Source organism: Condylura cristata, unplaced genomic scaffold, assembly GCF_000260355.1.
Source record: "Condylura cristata isolate star-nosed mole 26May11 unplaced genomic scaffold, ConCri1.0 scaffold00015, whole genome shotgun sequence".
Taxonomy (NCBI): domain Eukaryota; kingdom Metazoa; phylum Chordata; class Mammalia; order Eulipotyphla; family Talpidae; genus Condylura; species Condylura cristata.
The window spans coordinates 3,575,094-3,599,607 of NW_004567116.1; the positions used below are offsets into that span (position 1 = coordinate 3,575,094).

Sequence of the window (24,514 nt, forward strand, 5' to 3'; positions counted from 1 at the left end):
TGGGGAAAAACCAAAAAGATCGCGTCGAGGGCGGGTGGGCTTCCCGCTGTCATTTGCGCGGTGCTGCTCTGGGACCCTGACGAAGGGCGGAACCAATGTAAGACGGTAGCGGACGTCGCCGGATTAATTTTCCTGAGAGGCCTGGTCTCTGGTTCCTTTTGGGTTTCCCGTCAGCGCGCATGCGCTGCCTGAATCCGCCGCTCCCGCCTCGGGCTCGGGCTAGGGCTCCGGGATGTCCGCGTTGTGCGACCCTCCCGGGGCCCCAGGGCCTCCCGGGCCTGCCCCGGCCACCTACGGTCCCGCGCCGCTCAGGTAGTCAGAGCCCCTGGCATCTTCCCTTACCGCGCGACTCCGCGCGGATCCCCAATCTTTTCGACAGAAACCGGGATCCTCGAGAACTCGCGTCAGGGTTCTCAGAGATTCCTGGTCGGGGTTTCCCAGAACTCAGGGACACCTTACCCAAACTCTGGGCTCCAGTGCCCGCAGCCCATGATCTCGCTGCTGCCTCCGCCGAAACCCTAATACCTGGTTACTCCAGACCCTGGCCTTGCCTCCTAGCACTTGGGGATAATCGAAACTTGGGAACCAGATGCCCTCCTCCTTTGAGACTCGAGGGAACCCAGAGTCCCCTGACTTCATAGAGACGCCCTCAGAACCCAGACCCCCACAGACTGCTTCCTTCTGGCTTTTCCCTTATCCGCAACAGAGACTCCCCTCACCCTGAGGTGTGATTTGTTTATTTATTTATTTATTTTTTTTTTAGGAATAGCCCTGCCAGAGTCCTATCAGCCCCTAGAGGATGCTGTCTTATTTGGCAGAAAAGGCACAAAAAGGAAGAGGATATTTCCTCTTTCCATAAAACTGGCTTCTGAACCTCTAAGACTGGATCTATATGTTTTGGGAGGAGGAACTTTCTTTTTAATTTTTTTAAAGATCTACTTATTTGTGCATACAAGAAGTGGGGTGCAAGCCAGAGTAGTGGGGGAGAGGGAGCGGGGGTGAGAAGATACACCAGAGAGAGTGGGGAGCAGAGCAGGTAGATCCACTGAGGGGAGCTGCGGGGAGACAGGAGAAGTCTGTGGCTCATGTGGGTCAGCTCCCTGGCCAGCCAGGGATTGACCTTGTGCTGCAGTGGTTGGCAACAGACAGCTCCATAGTGCTGTCTTTAACCCCTGCCCCACCAGGGAGGCCCAGGAGAGGAGAACTTTACAAAAGACATTAGCTTGTCCTTGCTCTGGGACACCCTGATTCCTAGGCACACCCAGGATATTGGGAAGGTGGGGCTTGTTGCTGTGGTGTATCCAAGTGGTGGATGGTTAGAAGCTTGCAGAACATGAGAAGAAAAGGTATTGGGAAGGTTTCTACTAAGAAACAACTTTGCATTTAAGATGTTCAAATGGGCAAAAAGTTGTTTATGTTGGGGAGGTGAGGAGTGCTGAAACTGGAAAGGTTTTTTTTTTTTTTTAAATACTGTATTTATTTATATATACAAGAGCTGGAGTGTAGGCCAGAGGTAGGGGGTGAGAGGACTCACCAGAGACAGAGTAGGGAGCAGAACAGTCAGATCTACTAATATATACTGCTAAGGGGAGAGGTGAGGGAGGGAGGAGAGGTTTGCTGTGCCATTTGGGTTAACTACTTGGCCAGGGAATTAGGCTCATACTGCAGATAGTTTCCTAGTGCTGAGACAACCCCTTATACCACCAAGGAGGTCTGGAAAGGTATTTTTAAAGCATGTTATAGGAACACAAAATACACTTGACAAGAATTTATTGAGTACTCCCCATATACCAGCACCTCGATAGAAGGGGATTCGATGCTGAAGAACTTAGAAGTGGTTACTTCCCTCTCGGATAATCTGATTACTATGGGATTATAGCAGAACTTACCTTAGTGGGCTGTTGTCTGGGTTGAAATAACCGTGAAGTACTTCAGAGAATATCTTACATTCTAAGAATTACCTGATATCGATATTGAGAGAAAAAAACCTAGCATTTGTTGATTAGTGTGACCTAGATGTGGTGCTCAAGTGTTCATGTGAGACAGTTATTCCTGTTTTACATAGAAAGAAGTAAAAAAGAAGTACTCAGTAAGTTCTTTCTTACATAAAAAGAACATACACAGAAGGAATGTAACTTCCCAACATTCTAAGTCTGCTTCTTTTGCTTCCTTGCAGTGCTCAGGAGCTGTCTCAGGAGATCAAGGCTTTTCTGACTGGTGTAGACCCCATTCTGGGCCACCAACTCTCTGCCCGGGAACATGCCCGCTGTGGTCTTCTTCTGCTTCGCTCTCTGCCACCTGCTCGGGCTGCCGTGCTTGACCACTTGCGAGGGGTCTTTGATGAGAGTGTCCGCGCTCACCTAGCAGCCCTGGATGAAAGCCCTATGGCTGGCCCACCTCACCTTCGCCCACCCCCACCCTCCCATGTCCCTGCCGGGGGACCTGGACTAGAGGATGTGGTTCAGGAAGTGCAGCAGGTACTGTCTGAGTTCATCCGGGCCAACCCAAAGGCCTGGGCACCTGTGATCAGTGCATGGTCCATTGACCTCATGGGGCAACTGAGCAGCACATATTCAGGCCAGCACCAGCGTGTGCCCCACGCCACTGGCTCTCTCAATGAATTGCTGCAGCTATGGATGGGCTGTCGGGCCACGCGCACATTAATGGACATCTATGTGCAATGCCTCTCGGCTCTCATTGGTAGTTGCCCGGATGCCTGCGTGGATGCCTTGCTGGATACCTCAGTCCAGCATTCTCCACACTTCGACTGGGTTGTGGCACACATTGGGTCCTCTTTTCCTGGCACCATCATCTCCAGAGTTCTCTCCTGTGGCCTTAAGGACTTTTGTGTTCACAGCGGGGCTGGAGGTGGAGCTGGTGGCAGTGGTGGAAGCTCTTCTCAAACACCCTCCGCAGACCCCTTCCCAGGATCTCCCGCTGTCCCTGGGGAGAAACGGGTGCCTAAGATTGCCTCAGTTGTAGGCATCCTAGGGCACCTGGCTTCCCGCCATGGAGACAGCATCCGACGGGAGCTCCTGCGAATGTTCCATGATAGCTTAGCAGCGGGCAGTGGGGGCCGGAGTGGAGACCCCTCACTTCAGGCCACAGTTCCTTTCCTACTGCAGCTGGCAGTCATGTCACCGGCTTTGCTGGGTACAGTCTCTGGAGAGCTGGTAGATTGCCTTAAACCCCCAGCTGTGCTGAGCCAGCTGCAGCAACACCTTCAGGGATTCCCCCGAGAGGAGCTGGACAACATGCTGAACCTGGCTGTGCACCTGGTGAGCCAGGCCTCTGGGGCAGGTGCCTACCGCCTCTTGCAGTTCTTGGTGGACACAGCCATGCCTGCCTCAGTCATTACCACCCAGGGCCTGGCTGTGCCAGACACTGTACGTGAGGCCTGTGACCGTCTGATTCAGCTGCTGCTGTTGCACCTGCAAAAACTTGTCCATCATCGAGGAGGGTCTCCTGGGGAAGGGGTGCTGGGCCCATCCCCACCCCCCCGCCCTGTTCCCTTTCTAGATGCGCTGAGAAACCATGTTGGAGAGCTCTGTGGAGAGACATTACGATTGGAACGGAAGAGATTCCTCTGGCAGCATCAGCTGCTAGGTCTGCTCTCTGTCTATACCCGGCCTAGCTGTGGACCTGAGGCTTTAGGCCACCTCTTGAGCCGGGCCCGAAGCCCTGAAGAGTTGAGTTTGGCTACCCAGTTATATGCAGGGCTGGTCGTCAGTCTCTCCGGCCTCCTGCCCCTGGCCTTCCATAGCTGCCTGGCTCGGGTACATGCAGGGACTTTGCAGCCTCCCTTCACGACCAGGTTCCTACGCAATTTAGCATTGCTGGTGGGGTGGGAACAGCAGGGTGGTGAGGGCCCAGTCACCCTAGGGGCCCGGTTTGGGGAGTCAGCCTCAGCCCATCTGTCTGACCTGGCTCCTCTGCTCTTGCATCCTGAGGAGGATGTAGCAGAAGCTGCTGCCTCCCTCCTGGCCATTTGTCCCTTTCCTCCAGAAGCTCTGTCCCCCTCCCAGCTCTTGGGACTGGTGAGAGCTGGAGTGCATCGCTTCTTTGCCTCTCTGAGGCTGCATGGCCCTCAAGGTGTGGCTTCATCCTCCCAGCTTCTTACTCGCCTCTCTCAGACCTCCCCAGCTGGACTCAAGGCTGTCCTGCAGCTGCTAGTTGAGGGAGCCTTACATCGCGGAAACACAGAACTGTTTGGAGGGGAAGTGAGCAAGGACAATGAGACTCTGTCAGTTATCTCTGCACCTCTGACTTCTGCCTCCCTCTTGGACACAAACCGACGGCACACTGCAGCTGTTCCAGGTCCTGGAGGGATTTGGTCTGTTTTCCATGCTGGAGTCATCGGTCAAGGCCTAAAGCCACCCAAGTTTGTCCAGTCACGAAATCAGCAGGAAGTAACCTTTAATACCCAGAGCCTCCTCAGCCTCTTGGTACACTGCTGCAGTGCTCCTGGGAACACTGAATGTGGGGGCTGCTGGGGGGCCCCTACCCTGAGCCCAGAGGCAGCCAAAGCAGTGGCAGTGACCTTGGTGGAGAGCGTGTGTCCTGATGCAGCTGGTGCTGAGCTGACCTGGCCCCCTGAGGAGCATGCCCGGGCCACTGTGGAGCGGGATCTCCGCATTGGCCGGCGTTTCCGGGAACAGCCCCTTCTCTTTGAGCTGTTAAAGCTGGTAGCAGCTGCTCCACCAGCCCTGTGCTACTGCTCCGTGCTGCTGCGGGGCCTCCTGGCCGCCCTCTTGGGCCATTGGGAAGCTTCTCGCCATCCTGATACAGCCCACTCTCCCTGGCACTTGGAGGCATCCTGCACCTTGGTGGCAGTTATGGCTGAGGGAAGCCTCCTGCCACCAGCTCTGGGTAATATGCACGAGGTTTTCAGCCAACTGGCACCTTTTGAAGTACGTCTGCTGCTGCTCAGTGTCTGGGGCTTTCTCCGGGAGCATGGGCCCTTGCCCCAGAAGTTCATCTTCCAGTCGGAGCGTGGCCGCTTCATCAGGGACTTCTCCAGGGAAGGTGGTGGTGAGGGTGGACCCCATCTGGCCGCACTGCACAGTGTCCTCCATCGCAACATTGACCGCCTGGGCCTTTTCTCTGGCCGTTTCCAGGCACCTTTGCCATCCACTCTACTTCGGCAGGGGACATAGTCTTTTCCATGCCCCAGAAGCCAAGGGAGGTTGAGCAGTGAGATAGGGAACTGAGGTGCTCCAGAAAGATGGCTTCTCTTCTTAGTCCTTACCCTAAAGAGCGCTGTCACTTTTTTCCTCTTTTTTTAAAAAATAAAATTTGCCGAGTTGAGATAAACAGTCCAGTGCTTGTGTCATGCTTAGAACCTTCAAAGTCGGACAGCGCCCGGCTCTGGACAGTCCCGCCCCGCCTTCCAACTCCGCCCTGGCCACGCCCCCGCGAGCATTTGGTATGTGCGCTCCACCAATGGGATAGCCGCCCGACGCTTTCTGGCCGGGCCAATCAGAAGGCCGGAAGAGGCGGGCGCTGAAATACGTGGCTCTATGCGCGGGGCGGGGGGAGATTCGGGGTCAGGGAGCAAACCCGGCACAAGATGGCGGCGGTGGCGGTAGCGGCAGTGTCGGCGCGTAGGAGGCGGTGAGGAGCCCGGAACCCAGGGGCGCGCCTGAACACCCCTGACCCCCCTGAACCCATATATCTCCTTCTTGTGTGTCCTCCTGAGACTGGCCACTCCCGGCCTCGTGAGAACCCTTTGTTTTCTCTGGAGGCGGCCTCCCCGCGATACATCCGCGCGATATTGGGGGCCCTTGCTTCTGGGGACAGCCCCCCTCCGGCCTAGCCGTTCAGAAGGGCCTCAGTCGTGTGCTCTTCTTGGCCTTGCCCGCTCTCAGCCTCCGCCCTCCCCTGCTGTTTGGCGGCGGTTAACGCTGCTACCTCCTTCCTGCGGTGCGCGGGGCCATGGGGGCGGGGGACGGGACGCAGCCTGGCCTCTGGGAACGCGTCCTGCCCCTTGACCGAGCTGGGAACGGCGATCTCCCCACTACCCTTCTTCCCCTTTTCCCCAGAGCCATGGACCCTGCCCTTGTCTCTTTTCACGTGGCTACCAGTCCAAGCTTGTTCGATGTTCACGGTGGCTGGGCACGACTGGGGCAGGATCCACTAAGTCCACAGTCTGCCCGGATGATGTTGCTCAAGCACTACATGTAATCGAATGGTTTGGTCTGCGCTCTCGAGTTTATCTTATCAAAAACAAAAAAACAAAAACGAAAAAAAAAACAAAGAAGGTTCGAAACAATCACCAGCGGCAGAAATAATTTACCAGCACTTAACGGACGTACTGGGGTGTACTGTTGACAGCAGTGAAAGAAATAAGGATCTTAAACTCAACTCTGGATTCTGGCTCTGAAGCAGTAAATGGGTGCACATCCCCCCCCCCCTCGTTCCTGACTTTGGTTTGTGACCACCTCATTCAGGGGCATTAAAGGCAGCCCTGACTTTTGAGAATCTTCCAGCAGTTCCTATCTGAAAGATCTTACAGAAATCCTTTTCTGGTTGGAATCTGGCCAAACCCATTTTATAGATTGTGCAAGTAGGACTCTGGGGGAGTGGGGGGCGGATTTAACTCACTGTGCCTCTAATTATCGCGACTTTGGGCAGGTAGATGTGGGGTGAGTGGCTCAGGGTGCCTCTGCAGTCACTCAAGACCTGGACCCATGCCTTGCTGTTTTCTGGTAGCATTTCTTCTGGTTTTCCTTCTACTTGTGCTTGGCCTGTTAAATCACAGTGCCTGGTGTTTCTTCATCTTTCTGTCTGACCTGGCTTGCATTGCATATTCTTCTGGAACTGGAGGTTTACTCAGTTCTGTGATCTTCCTTGTGATTCCTTAACTTTGAGGTAGATACTGAGATTAGTGCTAGACACTAAAGTTATAAGTGTTTTTCTTTAGTTACCCTATTACAAAGTTGCAAATTCTTATTGCTTAGAAGAAGGCTGTGTTTCTTGTTTCTACCCTGACTTTCTTGCAGTATTTTCCTGGACCACTTACCACATCAATCATGGAGCACAAGTTTAAACTACTGATTCCTGGGGCTTGGGGGTTTTCATTTAGTAATCATTACAGGTGATTTTTTTTTTTAAAGATTTATTTATGCATGCAGAACTGGGATACAGGCCAGAGGTGCAGGGGTGGTGAGAGAATTCACCAGAGACACAGTGGGAAGCAGACAGGCAGATTGATGAAGTACACTGTTGAGGGAGCAGTGAGTGAGACAGGAGAGGTCTGCTGCATCATGTGGGTCACCTCCCTGGCTGGGGATTGAACTTGTGCTAAAGTAGCTGTGGCCGGCTAATTTCATAGTGCTATGCTTTAACCTGTTGCACCACTAGGTAGGACCCGATTTTAAAGGTTTATTTATGCATCCAAGAACTGGATTGTAGGCTGAAGATTCTGGGGGTGAGAGGCTTCATTAGAGACAGAGTAGGAAGCAGAATAGGAGGATTTGCTGAAATACATTGCTGAGGGAGACTGGAGAGGTCTGGGTCATATGTGGGTCAGCTCCCTGACCAGGGAATGAACTCAGGCCTTAATGGTGATAGCTCTAAGACAATCCTTAGGCCACCAGGGAGGCTCTTGAAGTAACTTTGAGGTGATGGCCCTCTCAATGACACAGGCCTGTGGGTGAATAGTGTGCTGTGTGGTAAAATCCATGAGTCCCAGAGTCAGGCAGAGTTGAGTTTAGTACCTTTCACTGCTTGCTAGCTGTTCAGTCTAGTATTGAATCATTGAACTTCTTAGGCCTTAATTTTCCCTTCTGGGGAAAAAACCCAACTCTTTTGTTCACCCCCCCACCCCCAAAGTAAAACAAAAAGAAAGGGAAAAGAGTCAGTGCCCATTAAGAAGTGATTCTGAACCCTGGTTGTTCATGAGAGTTGTTGATGATACTTTTTAAAAACTCAGATCCAACTTCAGGCCAGTTAAATCAGAATCTCAGGCACTGACACTTTTGTTTATTTATGCATACAAGAACTGGGGTACAAGCCAGAGGTGTGGGGGTGGGGTGGGGTGAGAGGATTCACCAGAGAAAAAGTGGGGAGCAGCAGGCAAGACAGGAGAGGTCGGCTGCGCCATATGGGTCAGCTCCCAGGCCTTAGATAGCTTCTTAGTGTTGTGACTTAACCTCTTGCACCACCAGGGAGGCCCACTGATAACTTAAAAATTATAGACATAGTTGAAAATGAGGGATGTAAAGCAGTGAGCCAGAGCTCTGGGGATATATTGGGGCTCATTAAACATTGGCTATTCTTTTCAGGCGTAGGTGGTGATGGTGATGACTTAATGTGAGGGTCCAGGAGTAGAAATCAGAGAAGGATGCCGAGGATTTGAGGCTTGTGAGCATCCTTGGAACTGTGACCAGCCTGTTAGTGGAGGGTTGTAGCTCCACTCAGGGTCTTGCCCGAGGAAAGGCAGGACTATTTCCCCTATGGGTACCACCACTTCCCCAGGGATGGGCTCTTGCTGCTCCTTTCCTCGTGAGAGACTGATGTAATCAAAGTCAATACCAAGGTCTCTGGGGCCCAAGATCCTTTGCTTTCTCTGCCTTTCAAAGGGAAGGTCTGGCTGCTCCTCAGTCTTAGCTCTCAATCCCACGTCCAATCTACCTTTTCCCCCTCCCCCCAGCCCAGCTGTTTGAGAGTTATGGCAAGAGGCCTTTATAGAGGTGGGGCCCTTTCTGATCCCTGATCGTTGCTGATTGTTCCCTCTTTATTCTTTTTCTTCTTAGGTATTGGATAGGTTTGCTACTGGCCTATTTAGGGGTGTTTCTGGGAGTTACCCTAGCTGTCGATAGGAGCAACTTCAAGACCTGTGAAGAGAGCTCCTTCTGCAAGTATGATATTTCTGGGAGAGTGGGATGACAAGTCGGGTAATGTGGCAAGTGGGGTAGTCTGGGGACATTGCAAGTGAGGGAGGGACACTGGGGTGCTCTCACAATTCTTAACTATTTCACTTGGCAGGCGGCAGCGAAACATACGACCTGGCCTTTCTTCATACCGAGCCTTGCTGGACACGCTGCAGCTTGGTCCTGATGGCCTCACAGTACATATCATCAATGATGTCACCAAGGTCAGGGGGACGAGGAGGAGCTTGGTGGGGATGGGGGATAACTAAGAGGTAACTTGGCATGGGGAAACCTATAGCCAATCTTCGGTCCCAACCTTAATCAACCTAATCTTGAAACTTAATCAACCTAATCTTGAACTTTGTGAGGAGTTCAGATCTCAGGTCCCTCAGGCCAGGGGCTAGGAGGAGGTGATCCCTTGCAGGAAGTGGATTTGGAGAATGTTCCAGGTGTAGCGCTCCTCTCCAGCTCCAGACCTCTGCCCTTACAGGTGTCACTGGTGCTAGAGCTCCAGGGGCTCCAAAGGAACATGACGCGGATCAGGATTGATGAACTGGAGCCTCGGCGGCCCCGATACCGTGTGCCAGATGTGTTGGTAGCTGAACCCTCCCCTGCTCGGTAGGTTCTTCCTAAGAAACCTGTCTCCGTGACTTCCTTGACTTTCTCCTCCGTCCTGATGAGTCTTTGTTTGCAGCTGACTTTTCCACAGCCCATTGCCTTTCTCTACCTTTCCTCATTTCTGCTGTATCCCTTATTTTCTCTTTCATTGTTCATTTATTCATTGACTCATTCATTCAGCAAACTGCTTCCTCTTCTGTGCCAGCCTGGGCTGGGTGCTCGCTGAACAGAAGAGGCTAGATGAGATACAGCTCTTGGCCCCCAGGAACCCAGGGTCTCCCTCCCTCCACTCCCCTTCTTTCTTTTCCATCAGACATTCAGGCTGGGGTGCTCAGATTCTTGGGTCATGGTACACATCAGCATTGTACCATATTCTGTGTACTTAATTTAGACAATAATGGAATAAACTCTCCATCCCATAAATCTTTTTCTCAACCCAGACATTTACTTCTTACTGTCCTGTACTACTGACTTCACCAGAGATGATCTTTACTGTGAAGTTCTTATCATTCTCCTGTGTTTGTTGTCAAACTACATCTTGTGTACATGTATGTAAATGTACCTACCAACTTGGGTACGTGTGTATAGAATATGGTGTGGTGACTGTCTTCTGAGATTTCCTTTTTGCCTCTGACTTTGCATGTAGCATGTGGCTCTCGTGATCCTTTTTGCTGCTCCATAATGTGGTCAGTTTGTCTGTTTCCACACTGTTACCCATAGCCTGTGGCTCCTGTAGTTCTCCCTTCTTTTGAAGTGTGGTAGCTGCTCTTGGACTGTTGCACTTCCTTTTATCTCTTTTGCTTTCTTTCCTAGGCTTTCTGTCTCTGGCCGTGATGACAACAGTGTGGAGCTAACTGTGGCGGAGGGGCCCTATAAAATCATCTTGACAGCACAGCCGTTCCGCCTGGACTTGTTGGAGGACCGCAGCCTTCTGCTCAGTGTCAATGCCCGCGGACTCTTGCATTTTGAGCATCAGCGAGCTCCCAGAGCCTCGTGAGTACAGAATTTGGGACGAAAGGGGCTCTAATATGAGAAAGCCTAGGGGTGTTGTGGAGTCTTTGACTCCGTCCCTGGGAGGAGACAGGGTGGCAGGACAGCCAGGCAGGGCCTGGGGGCTGGGAAAAGCTATTAGGGAAGGAAGCAGATTTGGGATGCAGTTGTGCAGCCCAGGCAGCAGTCACTGATCTCTGAGCTGTATCCTGGGCACCTCCTCCCGGAGGCCCGCCAGGTCTGCCTTTACCTCTTCCCCTTCTCATGCCATCACGTTTCCCAGTTTTATTTTCTTTCTGTTTATTTTTGGTTTTATTTTAGTTTGGTTTTGTTTAATTCTTTCCCCCCTCCCCCCCATCTCTGGAAGTTTGTCGACTGAAACTCACTTTTATGTTTCTGTTTTTGTGTTGGTTTTGTGCCTCCTTTTCCCCTTCCCTTCCCATCTCCTGCCCCAGTTTCTCGGATAAAGTTAGTGTCACGCTCGGTAGCATGTGGGATAAGATCAAGAACCTTTTCTCTAGGTAAATCCATGGCCACTGGTACTGTATCTGTTCCTCTTCCCTTACCTGCCCTTTATTCTAGCCTCCAAGGAAAGGTGCTCTCGACCCTTCCATGCCCTGCCCTCCACTTCTGTGTATCTGACCCCCATTGCCCTGGCTGAGAGCCCCCTGGGAAAAGGAAAATGAAATGTCATAATTTCTTAAGGCATGTAGGGGGCTTCTTGCTTTGGCCAAGTAGTGGGGAGATTCTGCCTATTGCTGGGGCTCCTGGCTCCAGCCAAGGCACATGCAGCCCCTGGCAAAGTTGCTTGCCAGCTATCCAGGAATGTATTCTTTAGCCGGACCTTTTATTTTTATTTGAGTCCCTGAGAGACTTGTAGTGTTATGGCCCACTTACCTTTGTAAAACCCTTCTGTCAGCTAAGCGTTTGGGGCCTGGTGAGAACATCTGGGCCTGAGTCTCAGGGGAGGCAGCAGTGCCAGGACTGGCATTGTGATCTGGGCCTTGAACTTGCCTGTCTCTTCTGGAGTGCTGGCAGAGGCTGGTGGTTTGGGCCTGCGTGGTAAAGATACCTTCTCATTTCTCATACCCTGTGCACACTTGCGTGCTCATTGGGGTCCCTCTCCAGTCTTTAACATCCAGTCCCTTCCTCCAGTGCCTTCATTCCTTTGGACCCTTGGCTCTCTATTCCCTCACCCCTCCTTCCACTAGCCCCTCGTCCCTGCCCCCTCTGGATTGGAGCAGACAGCTCTCCTACCTTCCAGGCAAGGATCAAAAGACCCAGCTGAGGGCGATGGGGCCCAGCCCGAGGAATCACCTGCAGATGGTGACAAGGCAAGTTGGTGGGGTGGGTGGTTGAGCCCACTGGACACTTGAGTTTAGTCTCTCCAGCAGGGTTGGGATTTATGGCAGCATTGGGGACGAGAGAAAAATGATGTGTGACTGGCTAGTGATCTGTTGTTCTTCTCACAGCCAGAGGAGACCCAGGGGAAGGCAGAGAACGATGAACCAGGAGCCTGGGAGGAGACATTCAAAACTCACTCGGACAGCAAACCTTATGGTGAGGGATTATGAGCACACTGGGGGTGAGGGCACAGGCCCATCCATGGCAAGCAGAAACTCTGGAGCTCATGGTTTGCTCTTCCTTCCAGGCCCCATGTCTGTCGGCCTGGACTTCTCCCTGCCAGGCATGGAGCATGTGTATGGGATTCCTGAGCATGCAGACAGCCTGAGGCTGAAGGTCACTGAGTGAGTCCGCTGATGTCAGGATATGGCAGGAGGGAGGATCAAAAGTCAGAATGGTGGGAGGTGTGCATGCAGGTTCGGTAGCTGAGATTGGCAAGCTTCATCTGTATGTACGTCACCTTTGGGATCTGGAGACTCTTCTTTGAGAAAGGTCAGAAGTGCCGACTCCGAACCCTCACCTGTATTTGTGAGGTGGAGGTTGTGTGTGCCACAGCCTGAGGCCAATCTGTTTGTCTGTCTGCAGGGGTGGGGACCCGTATCGCCTCTATAATTTGGATGTATTCCAGTATGAGCTGTATAACTTCATGGCGCTGTATGGATCCGTGCCTGTGCTCCTGGCACACAGTGCACACCGGGACCTGGGCATCTTCTGGCTCAATGCCGCAGAGACCTGGGTCGACATATCCTCCAACACTGCAGGAAAGGTGAGAGCAATGAGGAGTGCTTCCTCAGGCCTCCGACAAGTAGGTGTGCTCTGAGCGCCAGCTTGCAGAGGCTTATGGCATAACTGACTTGGGTTCCTGTGCCGGGCTTGCAGTAAGCAGGGTGTTAGGCCTGTGACGCAGTGACTCCCAGAAGATGTGCTCATGGGGGTCAAATTGTCCTTTCTGATGCAGTGTCAGGCCTTTGGAGTCTGCTCGTTGTATGCCAGATGCTTTTCTAGGTGCTTGGGATCTCTTGCTCATTGTGCTGGGAAGAGTCCTCACTGTTGGGGAGGAAGATAGACATCAACAAGGTGACAGAGAAGAAAGATGAGCGCAGTGTCGATGAGTGCTAGGAAATGTAGTAAGGATGGGCTGGCGCTACCCAAGATAGGTGGCCCAGGAAGTCCTCGCTGAGGAGACCACATTTAATCTTAGCTCAGGGTGACTGACGGACCGGCCCTGGAGGACTCTGGAGCACTGCTGCTTGCCTTTGGTTGGGAAATGTGCGGGCAGGTATTGGACCTCTCTTTGCTCCCCTCTGCAGACCCTCTTTGGGAAGATGCTAGACTACCTGCAGGGCTCGGGGGAGACCCCACAGACAGATGTTCGCTGGATGTCGGAGAGTGGCATCATCGATGTCTTCCTGCTGCTCGGACCCTCAGTCTTCGATGTCTTCCACCAGTACGCTAGTCTCACAGGTGCGCAGCCCTCACTGTCAGCCACTGGCCTCGTTTCACTCTTACCTTTTTTTTTTTTTTTTTGATTTATTTATTTATTTATTTCATGTACAAGGTCTGGGCTGTAGGACAGAGGTATGGAGGTGGGTGAGAGGATTCACCAGAGACAGAGTAAGGGGCAGAACAGGCAGAATGAAGAAATACACTGCTGAGGAGCGCGGTGGACGGGTCAGGAGAGGTCTGCTGCGCCATGTGGGTCAGCTCCCTGGCTGGGGGATCAGACTGAGACCGTAGTGGTGACAGCACTGAGACTTACCTCCTAGGCCACTAGAGAGGCCTAGCTCTTGTTTTCTGGAGAGGAGTACTGCATTTTCAGAAGTCTGTTCCCCACCCTGTTTCTTAGCCCTGTACTATTTAGCCTCCCTCTATTTTACAAGTCTCCCTCAATTTGTGGGTATCATTGACCCCAGGTTGGGCCTGACCCTATTGTGACCCGTCCCTCGATGAACCTGCAGGGACCCAGGCATTGCCCCCGCTCTTCTCCCTCGGCTACCACCAGAGCCGCTGGAACTACCGGGATGAGGCTGATGTGCTAGAAGTCAGCCAGGGCTTCGATGACCACGACCTGCCCTGTGATGTCATCTGGCTGGACATTGAGCACGCTGATGGCAAGCGGTATTTCACCTGGGACCCCAGCCGTTTCCCCCAACCCCTCACCATGCTCGAGCATCTGGCCTCCAAGAGGCGGAAGGTAAGAGGATTGTGGCCCCGGCTGTCCTCCTTGGTTCGGTAACCCTGGAGAGTTCTGACACCCATGTTCCTTGTCCTCAGCTGGTGGCCATTGTAGACCCCCACATCAAGGTGGACTCTGGCTATCGTGTGCATGAAGAGTTGCGGAAGGAGGACCTGTATGTTAAAACTCGTGATGGCTCTGACTACGAGGGCTGGTGCTGGCCAGGTAGGTTAGGCCAGAATCAAGGAGATGTGGTTAGGCCACCAGTGCCCTGGAGTGGCCCCTTGTGGGTTGACAACCACTCTTCGTTCCTCCTAGGTGCAGCTAGTTATCCTGACTTCACCAATCCCAGGATGCGGGCTTGGTGGGCCAACATGTTCAGCTTTGACAATTATGAGGTACGCTGGACCCTCTGTGATTGCCTCCAAGTCATTCATTCTGCTGGTCGACTTTGGGTGGCTGTCTGTATTGCTCTCAGGACCCTAAAAAATGTGTCTTCCTGGGTCCCAAGGAGCTCTCTACTCTGACAGTGTCTTCCTCCTCCCTCTGTTCTCTCCATTTTCCTCCATGTGTTCTCAGGGCTCCAATTCTAACCTCTATGTCTGGAATGACATGAATGAGCCATCAGTGTTCAATGGCCCGGAAGTCACCATGCTCAAGGATGCGCAGCATTATGGGGGCTGGGAGCACCGAGATGTGCACAACATCTATGGCCTCTACGTGGTAAGGGGCTGAGAGAGAGAGAGGGCCAGGGGCCAGGTAACACATGACAGCCGGCTTTGTTTCCTCACTGTCCTCTCTCCACCCAGCACATGGCGACTGCTGAAGGGCTGGTGCTGCGCTCCGGGGGCATCGAACGTCCCTTTGTCCTGAGCAGGGCTTTCTTTGCTGGCTCTCAGCGCTACGGTAAGACTGCGGAGAGCCGTGGATTTGAGGCTGGTTCTTGGAGAAGTCTGTGTATGCTGCTGAGCTCTGGGGCCACCTGCCGCTTCCTCGCAGCTGTGCATGTTTTGTTTTTTTATATTCAAAAGAACAGGTTTATTAGGGACATAAGAGTAAAAGACGGTTGTACAGACACAAGCGACAGGAAGAGCTACTCTGAAAGGGCCAAGTTTACCGAATTAGGCCTGCATGAGTTGTAGGCGGGTGGCCTTGAGGAGGGTGGTCAGTGTAGGGAAGCCCCAGCATGGGCAGGCAGGTAGGTGCTGCCCTGTGGAGGAAGAGAATGGGTGGAGAGAAGCACCCGCATAGTCACGGGTGTGCAGAAAGACTGCTCCAGCTGTGCATGTTAAGGGGAGCTGGAGAGGGGGGGGTCCAATCCCCATTCCAGCCCTGGTGAATTCTGCCACCTTTGGCAGCCCCCTGGGACCTCAGCACAGATGGGGTTGGCTGGAGGGGTCAGCTGTGGGAAAGCTGAGCCCTTTCACTGTAAGCAGCCTCCCTCTGTCTTCCTCAGGAGCTGTGTGGACTGGGGACAACACTGCCGAGTGGGAGCATCTGAAGATCTCCATCCCAATGTGTCTCAGCCTGGGGCTGGTGGGGCTGTCCTTCTGCGGGGGTGAGAAGGGGGCTTGGGGCTCTTGGTTTGGTGGGAGAGGGGCAAGATAAAATCACATCACCTCCATGTGAACAGAATCCAGGTTGGGGCCTTAGGGGACTTCTTAGGCTTCAGCCCCCTTGCACCTGCTTGTCCAACCTGTTTCCTCCCTCCTCTTCCCCAGCGGATGTGGGCGGCTTCTTCAAAAACCCAGAGCCAGAACTGCTTGTGCGCTGGTACCAGATGGGTGCCTACCAGCCATTCTTCCGGGCACATGCCCACTTAGACACAGGGCGGCGAGAGCCCTGGCTGTTGCCATCTCAGTACCATGAGATGGTCCGTGATGCTTTGGGCCAGCGGTATTCCTTGCTGCCCTACTGGTACACCCTCTTCTACCAGGCCCATCGGGAAGGGATTCCTGTCATGAGGTAAGGCAATCTGCTGGGTCCCTGCAGAGTGGGGCTGAGGTGGTGGTGGGCCCAGTGGGATCTGCACTCCCTTGTGGGATCTCTTCACTCACCAGGGATTTATAAAGGAGAGAAGTGTGATTTGAAAGTCAAGAGTAAGAAAAAACTAACAGACAAATAGCAGTAAATACTGCTGAGGGCTTCTGCCATGCTAACCACCTGTCCCTGTCCCTAAAACCTAAAGTAAGTCGGAACAGTGTCCTGGGCTTGTGGAACTTAACATTTTTGGAAGGAAGATGATATAAGTAAGAAAATTGCCCACAGTGACAAGCTCTTTAGGAGGAAATAAAAACCAGCACAGGGTAATGGAATTACCTTTACCATTGTTCCACAAACAGTGCTGTTGAAGGAAGGCCATGTGAGATGAGGGCTGACTGACAGAGTCGTGAGACTGCAAGTACAAAATTTGAAATGAATTTGTTGTGTTTCAGAAATCAAAGAAAAAATATGTATCTCAGGAGAAGGAATCAAAGAGAATGGCAGGAGATGAGGGGGGAGAGCAAAGTGCCTCACCCTGAAGGCCTTGCATCCCAGAATAACTGCATTCCCCTCTGCAGGGCTGTCTGGAAGGCTGCTGGGCAGAACAGCTGCAAGCAGAGTGGGAAGGAGGCAGGGACCTGGGTTAGGAAATTCACTGACTGGCCCGAGGTTAGGGTGCATGCTGAGGCCTGACGCTGCACTGTCTGGCTGCCTGCTCCTGGCCCTTCCCCCAGAGCCTTCTTAGCACCAGTTCCCAGGATGGTGTCTTTGACTCCTGCCAGCACTTCACATGTTTCCCTTGTCCTGATTCCTCCCTAGGCCCCTATGGGTGCATTATCCGCAGGATGTGACCACCTTCAGTATAGATGATCAGTTCCTGCTTGGTGAGAAATGGGGGGGTTGTTGGTGGGTTGGGATGGGTCTGAGAAGAAGTAAGCATTTGTGGGAGATTTGTCTGGATGCCCAGAGCTGGAGAACTGAGTGAGACCGGTGCAAGGGGACAGGTACTTCAGTGCTTCCTGCCTGGGAACCATTCCCCTCAGTTCAGAGCTGATTCTGGTGTGTTTTAGGGGATGCATTGCTGGTTCACCCTGTGTCAGACTCCGGGGCTCATGGCGTGCAGGTCTATCTGCCTGGCCAAGGGGAGGTGAGTTAAGGAAGGGCATAAAATAAAGGGATCAAATAAATTGGGGATCTTGTGTATCGAACCACTGAGTATTTATCTCCTCTGCTGCCCACAGGTGTGGTATGACACTCAGAACTACCAGAAGCATCATGGTCCCCAGACCCTGTACCTGCCCGTCACCCTAAGTAGTGTGAGTGTCCAGCTGCCATCTCCATCTGCCTGTTTCAAGAAGGAGAGCGTGTGTTTTGGGGTCTAGTGCCCAAGGCGCACTACTTAGTGGGGAAGAGAAAAGATGCTGCAGGTTCCAGGCTTGGACAGTGGCACAGCTTCATCCCAACCCTGCTCTCTCCTTAGATCCCTGTGTTCCAGCGTGGAGGCACGATTGTGCCCCGGTGGATGCGCGTGCGCCGGTCCTCAGACTGCATGAAGGATGACCCCATAACGCTGTTCGTTGCTCTCAGTCCCCAGGTGGGTGCAGAGTAGGCCACCACCTCACCCATGTGCCTGCCTTCCTCAGGCTCAGGCCCCTCCTGCCCTCTTAGGCTCAGGCTCTCTACTGTCCCACTTCCTGCACAGGGGACAGCCCAAGGAGAGCTCTTTCTAGATGACGGGCACACATTCAACTACCAGAATCATCATGAGTTCCTGCTGCGTCGATTCTCGTTCTCTGGCAATACCCTTGTCTCCAGGTAATGAGGGTCCCGTGCTTTTTGGGCAGCCTCTGGGATGCTGACTACTCACAGGGCTCTGTTCACCTCCTTCCTTCTGCTCTGACATCCTCCTCCTCGGTGGGCATCCCTGTTTGCTCCTTCCAGCTCAGCCGACCCCAAAGGCCACTTTGAGACACCAATCTGGATTGAGCGGGTGGTGATAATAGGGGCTGGGAAGCCTGCAGCTGTGGTGCTCCAGACGAAAGGTGAGTGGTCTGGCACTGGGCATGAAAGAGGGGAAGCTGCGCTGGGGCGGGACACCTGGCCTGTGTGTCTGATAGTGGAGCTTTCTTTTTCCTCCTCCAGGATCTCCTGAAAGCCGCCTGTCCTTCCAGCATGACCCTGAGACTTCTGTGTTGATTCTCCGCAAGCCTGGCGTCAATGTGGCATCTGACTGGAGTATTCACCTGCGATAACGCAAAGGACATTGGGGAGGGTGGCAGGAATGATGAGTTATTCTTCCTTCTGCCTTGTAATTTGACCTCCCCAGACATCACCTTTTCTTATCCTAAGACCCAGACTCTGTCAACCCCTGGGCGAAATGAGAGGGTTATCCTTGGGCTCTGAATTCCTCTTGTGATCTCTTGACCTCTCCTGCCCTGTGACACCAACACTTTCCCTTCATGCCCTAGTACTATTTGCTGCTCTAACTGGAGCACATTCACCTGTGAAGATCTGAGGACCACAGGGCCCTTGCTGTCTCTTTTTGGGGCCCTGAGTCTTCTCTGGACCCTGTTCATTCATATCTCTGTGTGTTGAAGCCATTTCGTGGAAGCAGATGAGGGCAGTGAGCTTTAGGGCTCCTTTCCTGTTTCCCTTGTCCTCCCCACCAAATTGTTTTCCCTCCTGGTGGTTCTCTGTCACCCCTCCCCTGTTTATGCCCCCTTGATAGGGGTTGAATGGGTCAAAGGAGGTTGCTGGAGAACTATTGGTCGTAGTCCACATCCCCACCCCCAACCTTTCCTGTCCCTTACTCTCCCCGGTCCTTCTAGAGCTGCTGCAGTTCTGACAGGGGCAGGTCTGCCTCCCCTGTCCCTTAGGGAAAAGAAGTTTCCATTCCTTCTAAAAGGGGTTGGACATTAAACTTCTTTGATCCCTTTTTGTCCCCTTGAGGGGCATTCAAGATGGAGAAATCAGTTGTGGTTTCATCTAATCACTGTCACCTGTATTTATTGCTGGGAGCAGGCTAAGGGTGGGGGGGAGGAGATGATCATGGTCTGAATCCCTGGGTGGGGGTGGGGGGAGAACTAACTAGGGATGAGGGGAATATTTGTGGGAATTTTTTTTACTTCCTCTTGGCCCCCAGCTGTGACAGGTTTTGATAAAAGGAAAAAAATAAAGAAATAAACTATAAATAATTGTCAGGTGTCTGGATTCTAGTTCTGGCCTTAGCCCCTAAAAGCCTGCAGGTCTAGTATTTTCATTGCACTCTAGCTAAGGCTCTTTGGCTCAGCAAAATGAGTGGGTGCAAGCCTGCAGCTTGCTAGATGCCAGTTTTTTCATCGGCTGGTCCAGCGAGCTCATCATATTTTAATAGGCCTAGTCATCGTGTGGTGACCAGAACCGATAGATTCTCTCTAGATTGAAATAGCTGGAGGGGCAGATGCTGTCACACTAAAGATGCTGGCAAACTGCATTTTGATAAGAGGAAATAGATTTTTTTTTTTTTTTTGCAGACCATGAGTCTTGCAAATTATAAGGAACTTGTAGGGAAATGGCTCAGGACGGGTTGTGGCTGTGGGGAGGTAGGAGATGTGTTCGTAGAATTCACTCAGCCCAGAAAATATGTCCACTCAGTTCCCTGGGGGAGAGCTCTCTAAGGGGTCTACACCCTCACCATCCTTGTCATCTTTTTAAGAAACGTGAGCCAGAGAAAACTTGAGAAAATTGCAAGGCTGCAATTGCATAACTTTTGTCAACATAATTACCTGTTAAACGGAGTCAATAAAGACCATGTATCTCCAAGGGTTGTAGTGAGAATTCTAGGAGGCAGCCAGCTCTGGTCCGGCACAAGACTTCCCTTTCATTCATTCGTGTGGCGAGTACCTGGGCTGTGACTGGTGGGGGAGTGGATGCACATGAAATCGGCACAGGGACAGATTTTCCAAGCAATTCCGAGTTCAAAGGGAAACGCTCCTAGGCGCACCCACGCACCCACGTGTTCCCACTAGGGCTTCAGACTGCGGGCCACGTCACCGTGAAACGCGGACGTGACGTCACCGCTCCTGTAGTTCCCAGGTGGGACCGGAAGTCATTTGAGGCGGGCCGGGGAGGAGGGGCCGTTGCAGGCTGGCCGGAAGTGAGCCGCTGCGGGCGCTTGCGGTCGGGACTCAAAGCTGAGCAGCCGCAGGCAGGTAGTGCCGCCGCCCTGGCGGCAGTATGGCTATGAAGCTGAAGAACGTGTTTCTCGCCTACTTCCTGGTATCGATCGCTGGCCTCTTCTACGCGCTGGTACAGCTCGGTGAGCGGAGCGGGGCGGGGCGGGGGTGCAGCGGGCGCCTCGCATCCCGCCCTGGGGTGAGCCCCAGCGCAGACTCCATCCGTGCTGCTCCGCGCACCCTACAGCCCACCGCGGCAGCCGGGCACACCCCCACTCTAGAGCACACCGCGGTTTCCCGCCGCACCTCGGATGACCTCCAGACTCCCCAGAGCCTACAGGGCCCCGCACCCGCAAGAGCCTGCCAGCGCCTTACTCTCGCACTCGCTCTGCTCCGGCCTGACTGGCTTCCTGACAGTTTCTCCAAAACATTGCTCAAGCGCTTTACCTGCTCCCCATGCTGCAGTGCATTGCCCAGCCCTCTCCCGCCCTCCCTGCGGCTTCCTCACCCTTCAGCTCACACGCGCTACCTCTGGAGGCCTTCCTGGCCCCCTTAGCCAAAGTAGTTCTTTCTCTGGAATCTTTTTTTGTTCGTTTCCCATGTGACCCTTATTGCCGTTTGTAATGATTTCATTTCTGTGGCTTTGCTTAGTGTTTTCCTCCTCCAGGAAACTGAAAGCTCCTTGCAGGCAAGGGACTGACCCTGCTGTATCCCCGGCACCTAAGTCAGTGCCTCCCATGAGGAACATTCAATAAATACCCAGTGTTGGAATCAATGGATTTAATGAGTCTTTAGTGACAGCCAAGGTAACCTATCGACCCTGACTCTGCTTCTTAAACAGAGATTTAGAGCCACTGCTTGATCCTCAGGTCCTGTTTGAGACTGTCCTGTTTGAGGAGCTCCTCCTATTCTTTATGGCTCCAGAAAGCAGAATTAGAGCCAGCAGGTAGAGGCAGATAGTCAGCTCAGTATCCAAACCAGAACAGAGGAATTACATTGAAGATGGTGAGGGGATACTAACTGAGGCAGTGAGTGCCCTGCCACCAGAGGTGTGAAGAGGCTGCTAGAAGTTGTAAAGAGACTCCTGCATTGGCTGGGAGTTGACTGAGAAGGTTATGGCCCTTTTGGATGCTGAACTGCTCTGGTTCTCTGCCCTCATTCCTGCCTCCTGGGACCAGGCCAGCGGTGTGACTGCCTCCTTCCCCTCCGGGCAGCAACTGAGCAGCTTCGGCAGAAGGATATGAGGATCACCCAGCTGCTAGCCGACCTCGGCCGCCCACCCCCTGCCCCTGCACAGCCCCCTGAACCTGAGGCCCTGCCTACTATCTATGTTGTTACCCCCACCTATGCCAGGTATGGCCCAGGTGCAGCTAAGAGGCCTGCATTGACCAAGAGGTCAGGGTTGAAGAGGAGTTGGGGTAGTGGCTCTGCACTAGGGGATGTGCCTCAAACTAGAGCATGCAACAGACAGGGTGAATGAGCCACAGCGTTACGCAAAGCTTTGCAGGAAGCTGGTCGTTTCTATTAAAATGGCCAGAGATGTGCTGTGAAGTAAAATAGAAAATGCGTATGAAATTTTAAGTTTCAAAGAGATTTTGAGCTTGCCAATGAGTCGACTTTCTCCTTAGGGATCCTCTGGTGTGATTTGAGAACCCTTACTTAAATTGAAGTGAAAAAAGGCTTGACCCTAGAAATAGTGACTTTACCTATTACCTTACTGTGTGCTTGCTCTCTGCCAAGCCCTGTGCTCAGTGCTCTACTTTTAAATTAAAATGTAGTTTTATTACCGATATAAACCAGTTGAGGAATTTGGCCTTGGCTGTGCGGCCAGCAGGGCCTGCTGACATGCCTCCCCAGAATCTGACCGCGGACCCACCTAGGCACAGGCAGCTCTAGAACCTCTAGAGATTCCACCTGGGAACAGGCAGACCCCTCTACTCGGGCGGAATGTGACCAGGGGTTCCTCTGAATACCTCTAGGTGGAAGCCTCAGTACACCAGGAAAAGAACTTGGTCATACTGGTATTTTGGAAAGTCATCATATTTGACCTTTCAGCAACCTTGTTGTAAGGTCATGCTTAAACCCAGGGTACAGCCATGGAAACTGAGACTTGGGGAGGTTGACCCATTTCCCCCAGATGTCTCACCTGATAAGTCACAGAATGGGTGTTCAAACGCAGATCTGCTTGATTCCAAAGCCTGGGCCTTTAATGCGGGCACACCAGAGCCCTGGGGTTGACATGGAAGAACAGGGCAGGTGAGTGTCAGTATCGACAGGCAAGAGTAGGGATCTGGTTGGAAAAGGCCACAGGGGATGCTGAAAGTGGCCCTGGAGAAGTATACTGACTAGGAGCCAACTGTGCCCACTTCTTGCCCTCCTGTTGCCTCTCTCCCTGGCAGGCTGGTGCAGAAGGCGGAGCTGGTACGCTTGTCCCAGACCCTGAGCCTCGTTCCTCGGCTGCACTGGCTGCTGGTGGAGGATGCGGAGGGCCCCACCCCGTTGATCTCTAGGCTGCTAGCTGCCTCCGGTCTCCTCTTCACACACTTGACAGCCCTCACCCCCAAGGCCCAACGGCTCCGGGAGGGTGAGCCAGTCTGGGTTCATCCCCGTGGTGTAGAGCAACGGAACAGGGCCCTGGACTGGCTCCGGAACGGAGGGGGTGCTGTGGGGGGAGAGAAGGACCCACCCCCACCAGGGACCCGAGGAGTCGTGTACTTTGCTGATGATGACAACACCTACAGCCGGAAACTCTTTGAGGAGGTGAGCACTGGGATAGGGCTGGGGAAAGAAGCTTCCTCGTTGCCTTGGTTACTAGGATTGCTTTAGGCTGCCGCTTGCTGCCTCTGAGTGAGGGCTGGGAGGAGGGAGGCCACAGCAGAGTGACCTTCTTGCTCTTTGCATTCCTGAGTAACTGGAGCAACCCTGTCATGGTTCTTCTCTCCTGCCCTCTGTTAGATGCGCTGGACCCGTGGTGTCTCTGTGTGGCCTGTGGGGCTAGTGGGCGGCCTGCGATTTGAGGGCCCTCGGGTACAGGATGGCCGGGTTGTGGGTTTCCACACTGCATGGCAGTCCAAGAGGCCCTTCCCACTGGATATGGCCGGGTTTGCTGTTGCCCTGCCCTTGCTGTTGGATAAGCCCAGTGCCCGGTTCGATGCCACCGTGCCCGTGGGCTACCTGGAAAGCAGTCTCCTGAGCCACCTTGTGGATCCCAAGGACCTGGAGCCACGGGCTGCCAACTGCACTCGGGTAAGGGGATGGAGGTGGGCAGAGAACCCTGGTTCTGAATGATGGAGCACTGAAGGGTGGTGCTTGAACCTGGAGGGACCCTCCTGAGCCGATTCAATCTCGCTTACTCCCCTGAAAGGGAAGCTAGGAGGCCTGGAAGGAAAGTGGTTTCTGTTTCCGAGTCCTGGGGTGAAGGGGTAAAGCCCCATTTTAGAAACACTGGAACCTGCGCCTCATATCGTCAGTCAACTCTGGGGGGGGGGGCTGGAGAGTCCCTTCAACACTCAGGGCTCCAGACGCCTGGTCACGGCCCAGCCCCCCTGACTGCAGCCCTCCGGGAGCAGGTTCTGGTGTGGCATACACGGACAGAGAAGCCCAAGATGAAGCAGGAGGAGCAGCTGCAGCAGCAGGGCCGAGGGTCCGACCCCGCTGTTGAGGTGTGACTGCGACACCCACCTTCCCGCCGCGACGGGCACGGACCTTGTTGGACTGGGCTCTTGGCTGGCCCAGGGTGTGGTTTACACATTCTGGCCCCTCTGCCCCTTCAGCCCCAGGGAGTGGCCAGCTGTTTCTCCCCTCCCCCAGCCCCCAATGTGGCGCTGCCCACGGGCTGTGGACAAGCGGCCCTTGTATCAAGCCAGATCTTCCTGTCCGGGGCAAAGCAGGACATATGAACTCATGAGGGAGGGCGGCTGTGCAACTGAGTAACTTATTGGGGCCAGGCATGCACTGGGGGGCTGGAGGAGCTGGGCTGGACCCTTCCCACCTGAGCATGCTGACCTCCCCTCCTACCTCCAGAATAAAAAAATCTCAGCCTGGGGAAGCCTCTGTCCGGTTCACTCAGCAGGTCTGCTGCTCGCCTTCTGGTCCTTAGCAGAGGCGAGACTGTGGAGTCTGGCTTCTCCATCAGACAGAACTCAGGGCCCGCCCCTTTGGAGAGAAAGACCAGTGGCTTCAGTCCAGAGCTTTATTGAGTCTACACCAGAGCAGTCCCCAGTCCTTCCACTTTCCCGTCAGCCTGCTCTTCCTGTTCTCCGGCTGCTTCTGGCCGCAGGGCTATGTCTTCAGACACCTGGTTTTCCCTTCTACCC

General features: G+C 53.4%; 3 protein-coding genes across 5 annotated transcripts; all 3 read left to right on the forward strand.

Moving 5' to 3' along the window:
- The first annotated feature begins 179 nt into the window (after positions 1 to 179).
- On the forward strand, positions 180 to 5,379 carry INTS5 (integrator complex subunit 5). Of its 2 annotated transcripts, none has more exons than XM_004682715.2 (2): positions 180 to 312; positions 2,177 to 5,379. In XM_004682715.2, exons 1-2 carry the CDS (start codon positions 233 to 235, stop codon positions 5,154 to 5,156), a joined length of 3,060 nt encoding a protein of 1,019 aa, XP_004682772.1. In that variant the 5' UTR covers positions 180 to 232; the 3' UTR covers positions 5,157 to 5,379. The 2 variants fall into 2 exon arrangements, with proteins under 2 accessions (XP_004682772.1, XP_012581171.1); XM_012725717.1 differs by lacking the exon at positions 180 to 312 and adding an exon at positions 1,320 to 1,346.
- A 174-nt stretch (positions 5,380 to 5,553) lies between these two features.
- Positions 5,554 to 19,029, forward strand: GANAB (glucosidase, alpha; neutral AB). 2 transcript variants are annotated; one of them, XM_012725590.1, is made up of 25 exons: positions 5,554 to 5,613; positions 8,757 to 8,861; positions 8,989 to 9,097; positions 9,364 to 9,491; positions 10,305 to 10,484; positions 10,937 to 11,002; positions 11,746 to 11,815; positions 11,954 to 12,041; positions 12,133 to 12,229; positions 12,471 to 12,651; positions 13,196 to 13,349; positions 13,844 to 14,079; positions 14,160 to 14,286; positions 14,380 to 14,459; positions 14,641 to 14,784; positions 14,871 to 14,967; positions 15,518 to 15,619; positions 15,783 to 16,026; positions 16,864 to 16,928; positions 17,115 to 17,191; positions 17,286 to 17,360; positions 17,525 to 17,638; positions 17,747 to 17,859; positions 17,986 to 18,086; positions 18,187 to 19,029. In XM_012725590.1, exons 1-25 carry the CDS (start codon positions 5,570 to 5,572, stop codon positions 18,294 to 18,296), a joined length of 2,907 nt encoding a protein of 968 aa, XP_012581044.1. In that variant the 5' UTR covers positions 5,554 to 5,569; the 3' UTR covers positions 18,297 to 19,029. The 2 variants fall into 2 exon arrangements, with proteins under 2 accessions (XP_012581044.1, XP_004682773.2); XM_004682716.2 differs by lacking the exon at positions 10,937 to 11,002.
- A 1,129-nt stretch (positions 19,030 to 20,158) lies between these two features.
- Positions 20,159 to 24,242, forward strand: B3GAT3 (beta-1,3-glucuronyltransferase 3). Its single transcript, XM_004682717.2, has 5 exons — positions 20,159 to 20,341; positions 21,377 to 21,551; positions 22,598 to 22,958; positions 23,154 to 23,444; positions 23,768 to 24,242. The coding sequence occupies exons 1-5, from the start codon at positions 20,260 to 20,262 to the stop codon at positions 23,864 to 23,866; spliced, it is 1,008 nt and encodes a 335-aa protein (XP_004682774.1). The 5' UTR covers positions 20,159 to 20,259; the 3' UTR covers positions 23,867 to 24,242.
- The last annotated feature ends 272 nt before the right edge of the window (positions 24,243 to 24,514 follow it).

Excerpts from the sequence above, each read along its gene's own strand:
- INTS5 (XM_004682715.2), top strand. The coding sequence starts at position 233 with ATGTCCGCGTTGTGCGACCCTCCCGGGGCCCCAGGGCCTCCCGGGCCT. Across the intron at positions 313-2,176 it reads TACGGTCCCGCGCCGCTCAG|TGCTCAGGAGCTGTCTCAGG; the intron begins GTAGTCAGAGCC and ends GCTTCCTTGCAG.
- GANAB (XM_012725590.1), top strand. The coding sequence starts at position 5,570 with ATGGCGGCGGTGGCGGTAGCGGCAGTGTCGGCGCGTAGGAGGCG. Across the intron at positions 10,485-10,936 it reads CAGCGAGCTCCCAGAGCCTC|TTTCTCGGATAAAGTTAGTG; the intron begins GTGAGTACAGAA and ends CTCCTGCCCCAG. Across the intron at positions 17,860-17,985 it reads GGCAATACCCTTGTCTCCAG|CTCAGCCGACCCCAAAGGCC; the intron begins GTAATGAGGGTC and ends TGCTCCTTCCAG.
- B3GAT3 (XM_004682717.2), top strand. The coding sequence starts at position 20,260 with ATGGCTATGAAGCTGAAGAACGTGTTTCTCGCCTACTTCCTGGTATCG. Across the intron at positions 21,552-22,597 it reads GTTACCCCCACCTATGCCAG|GCTGGTGCAGAAGGCGGAGC; the intron begins GTATGGCCCAGG and ends TCTCCCTGGCAG. Across the intron at positions 23,445-23,767 it reads GGGCTGCCAACTGCACTCGG|GTTCTGGTGTGGCATACACG; the intron begins GTAAGGGGATGG and ends CTCCGGGAGCAG.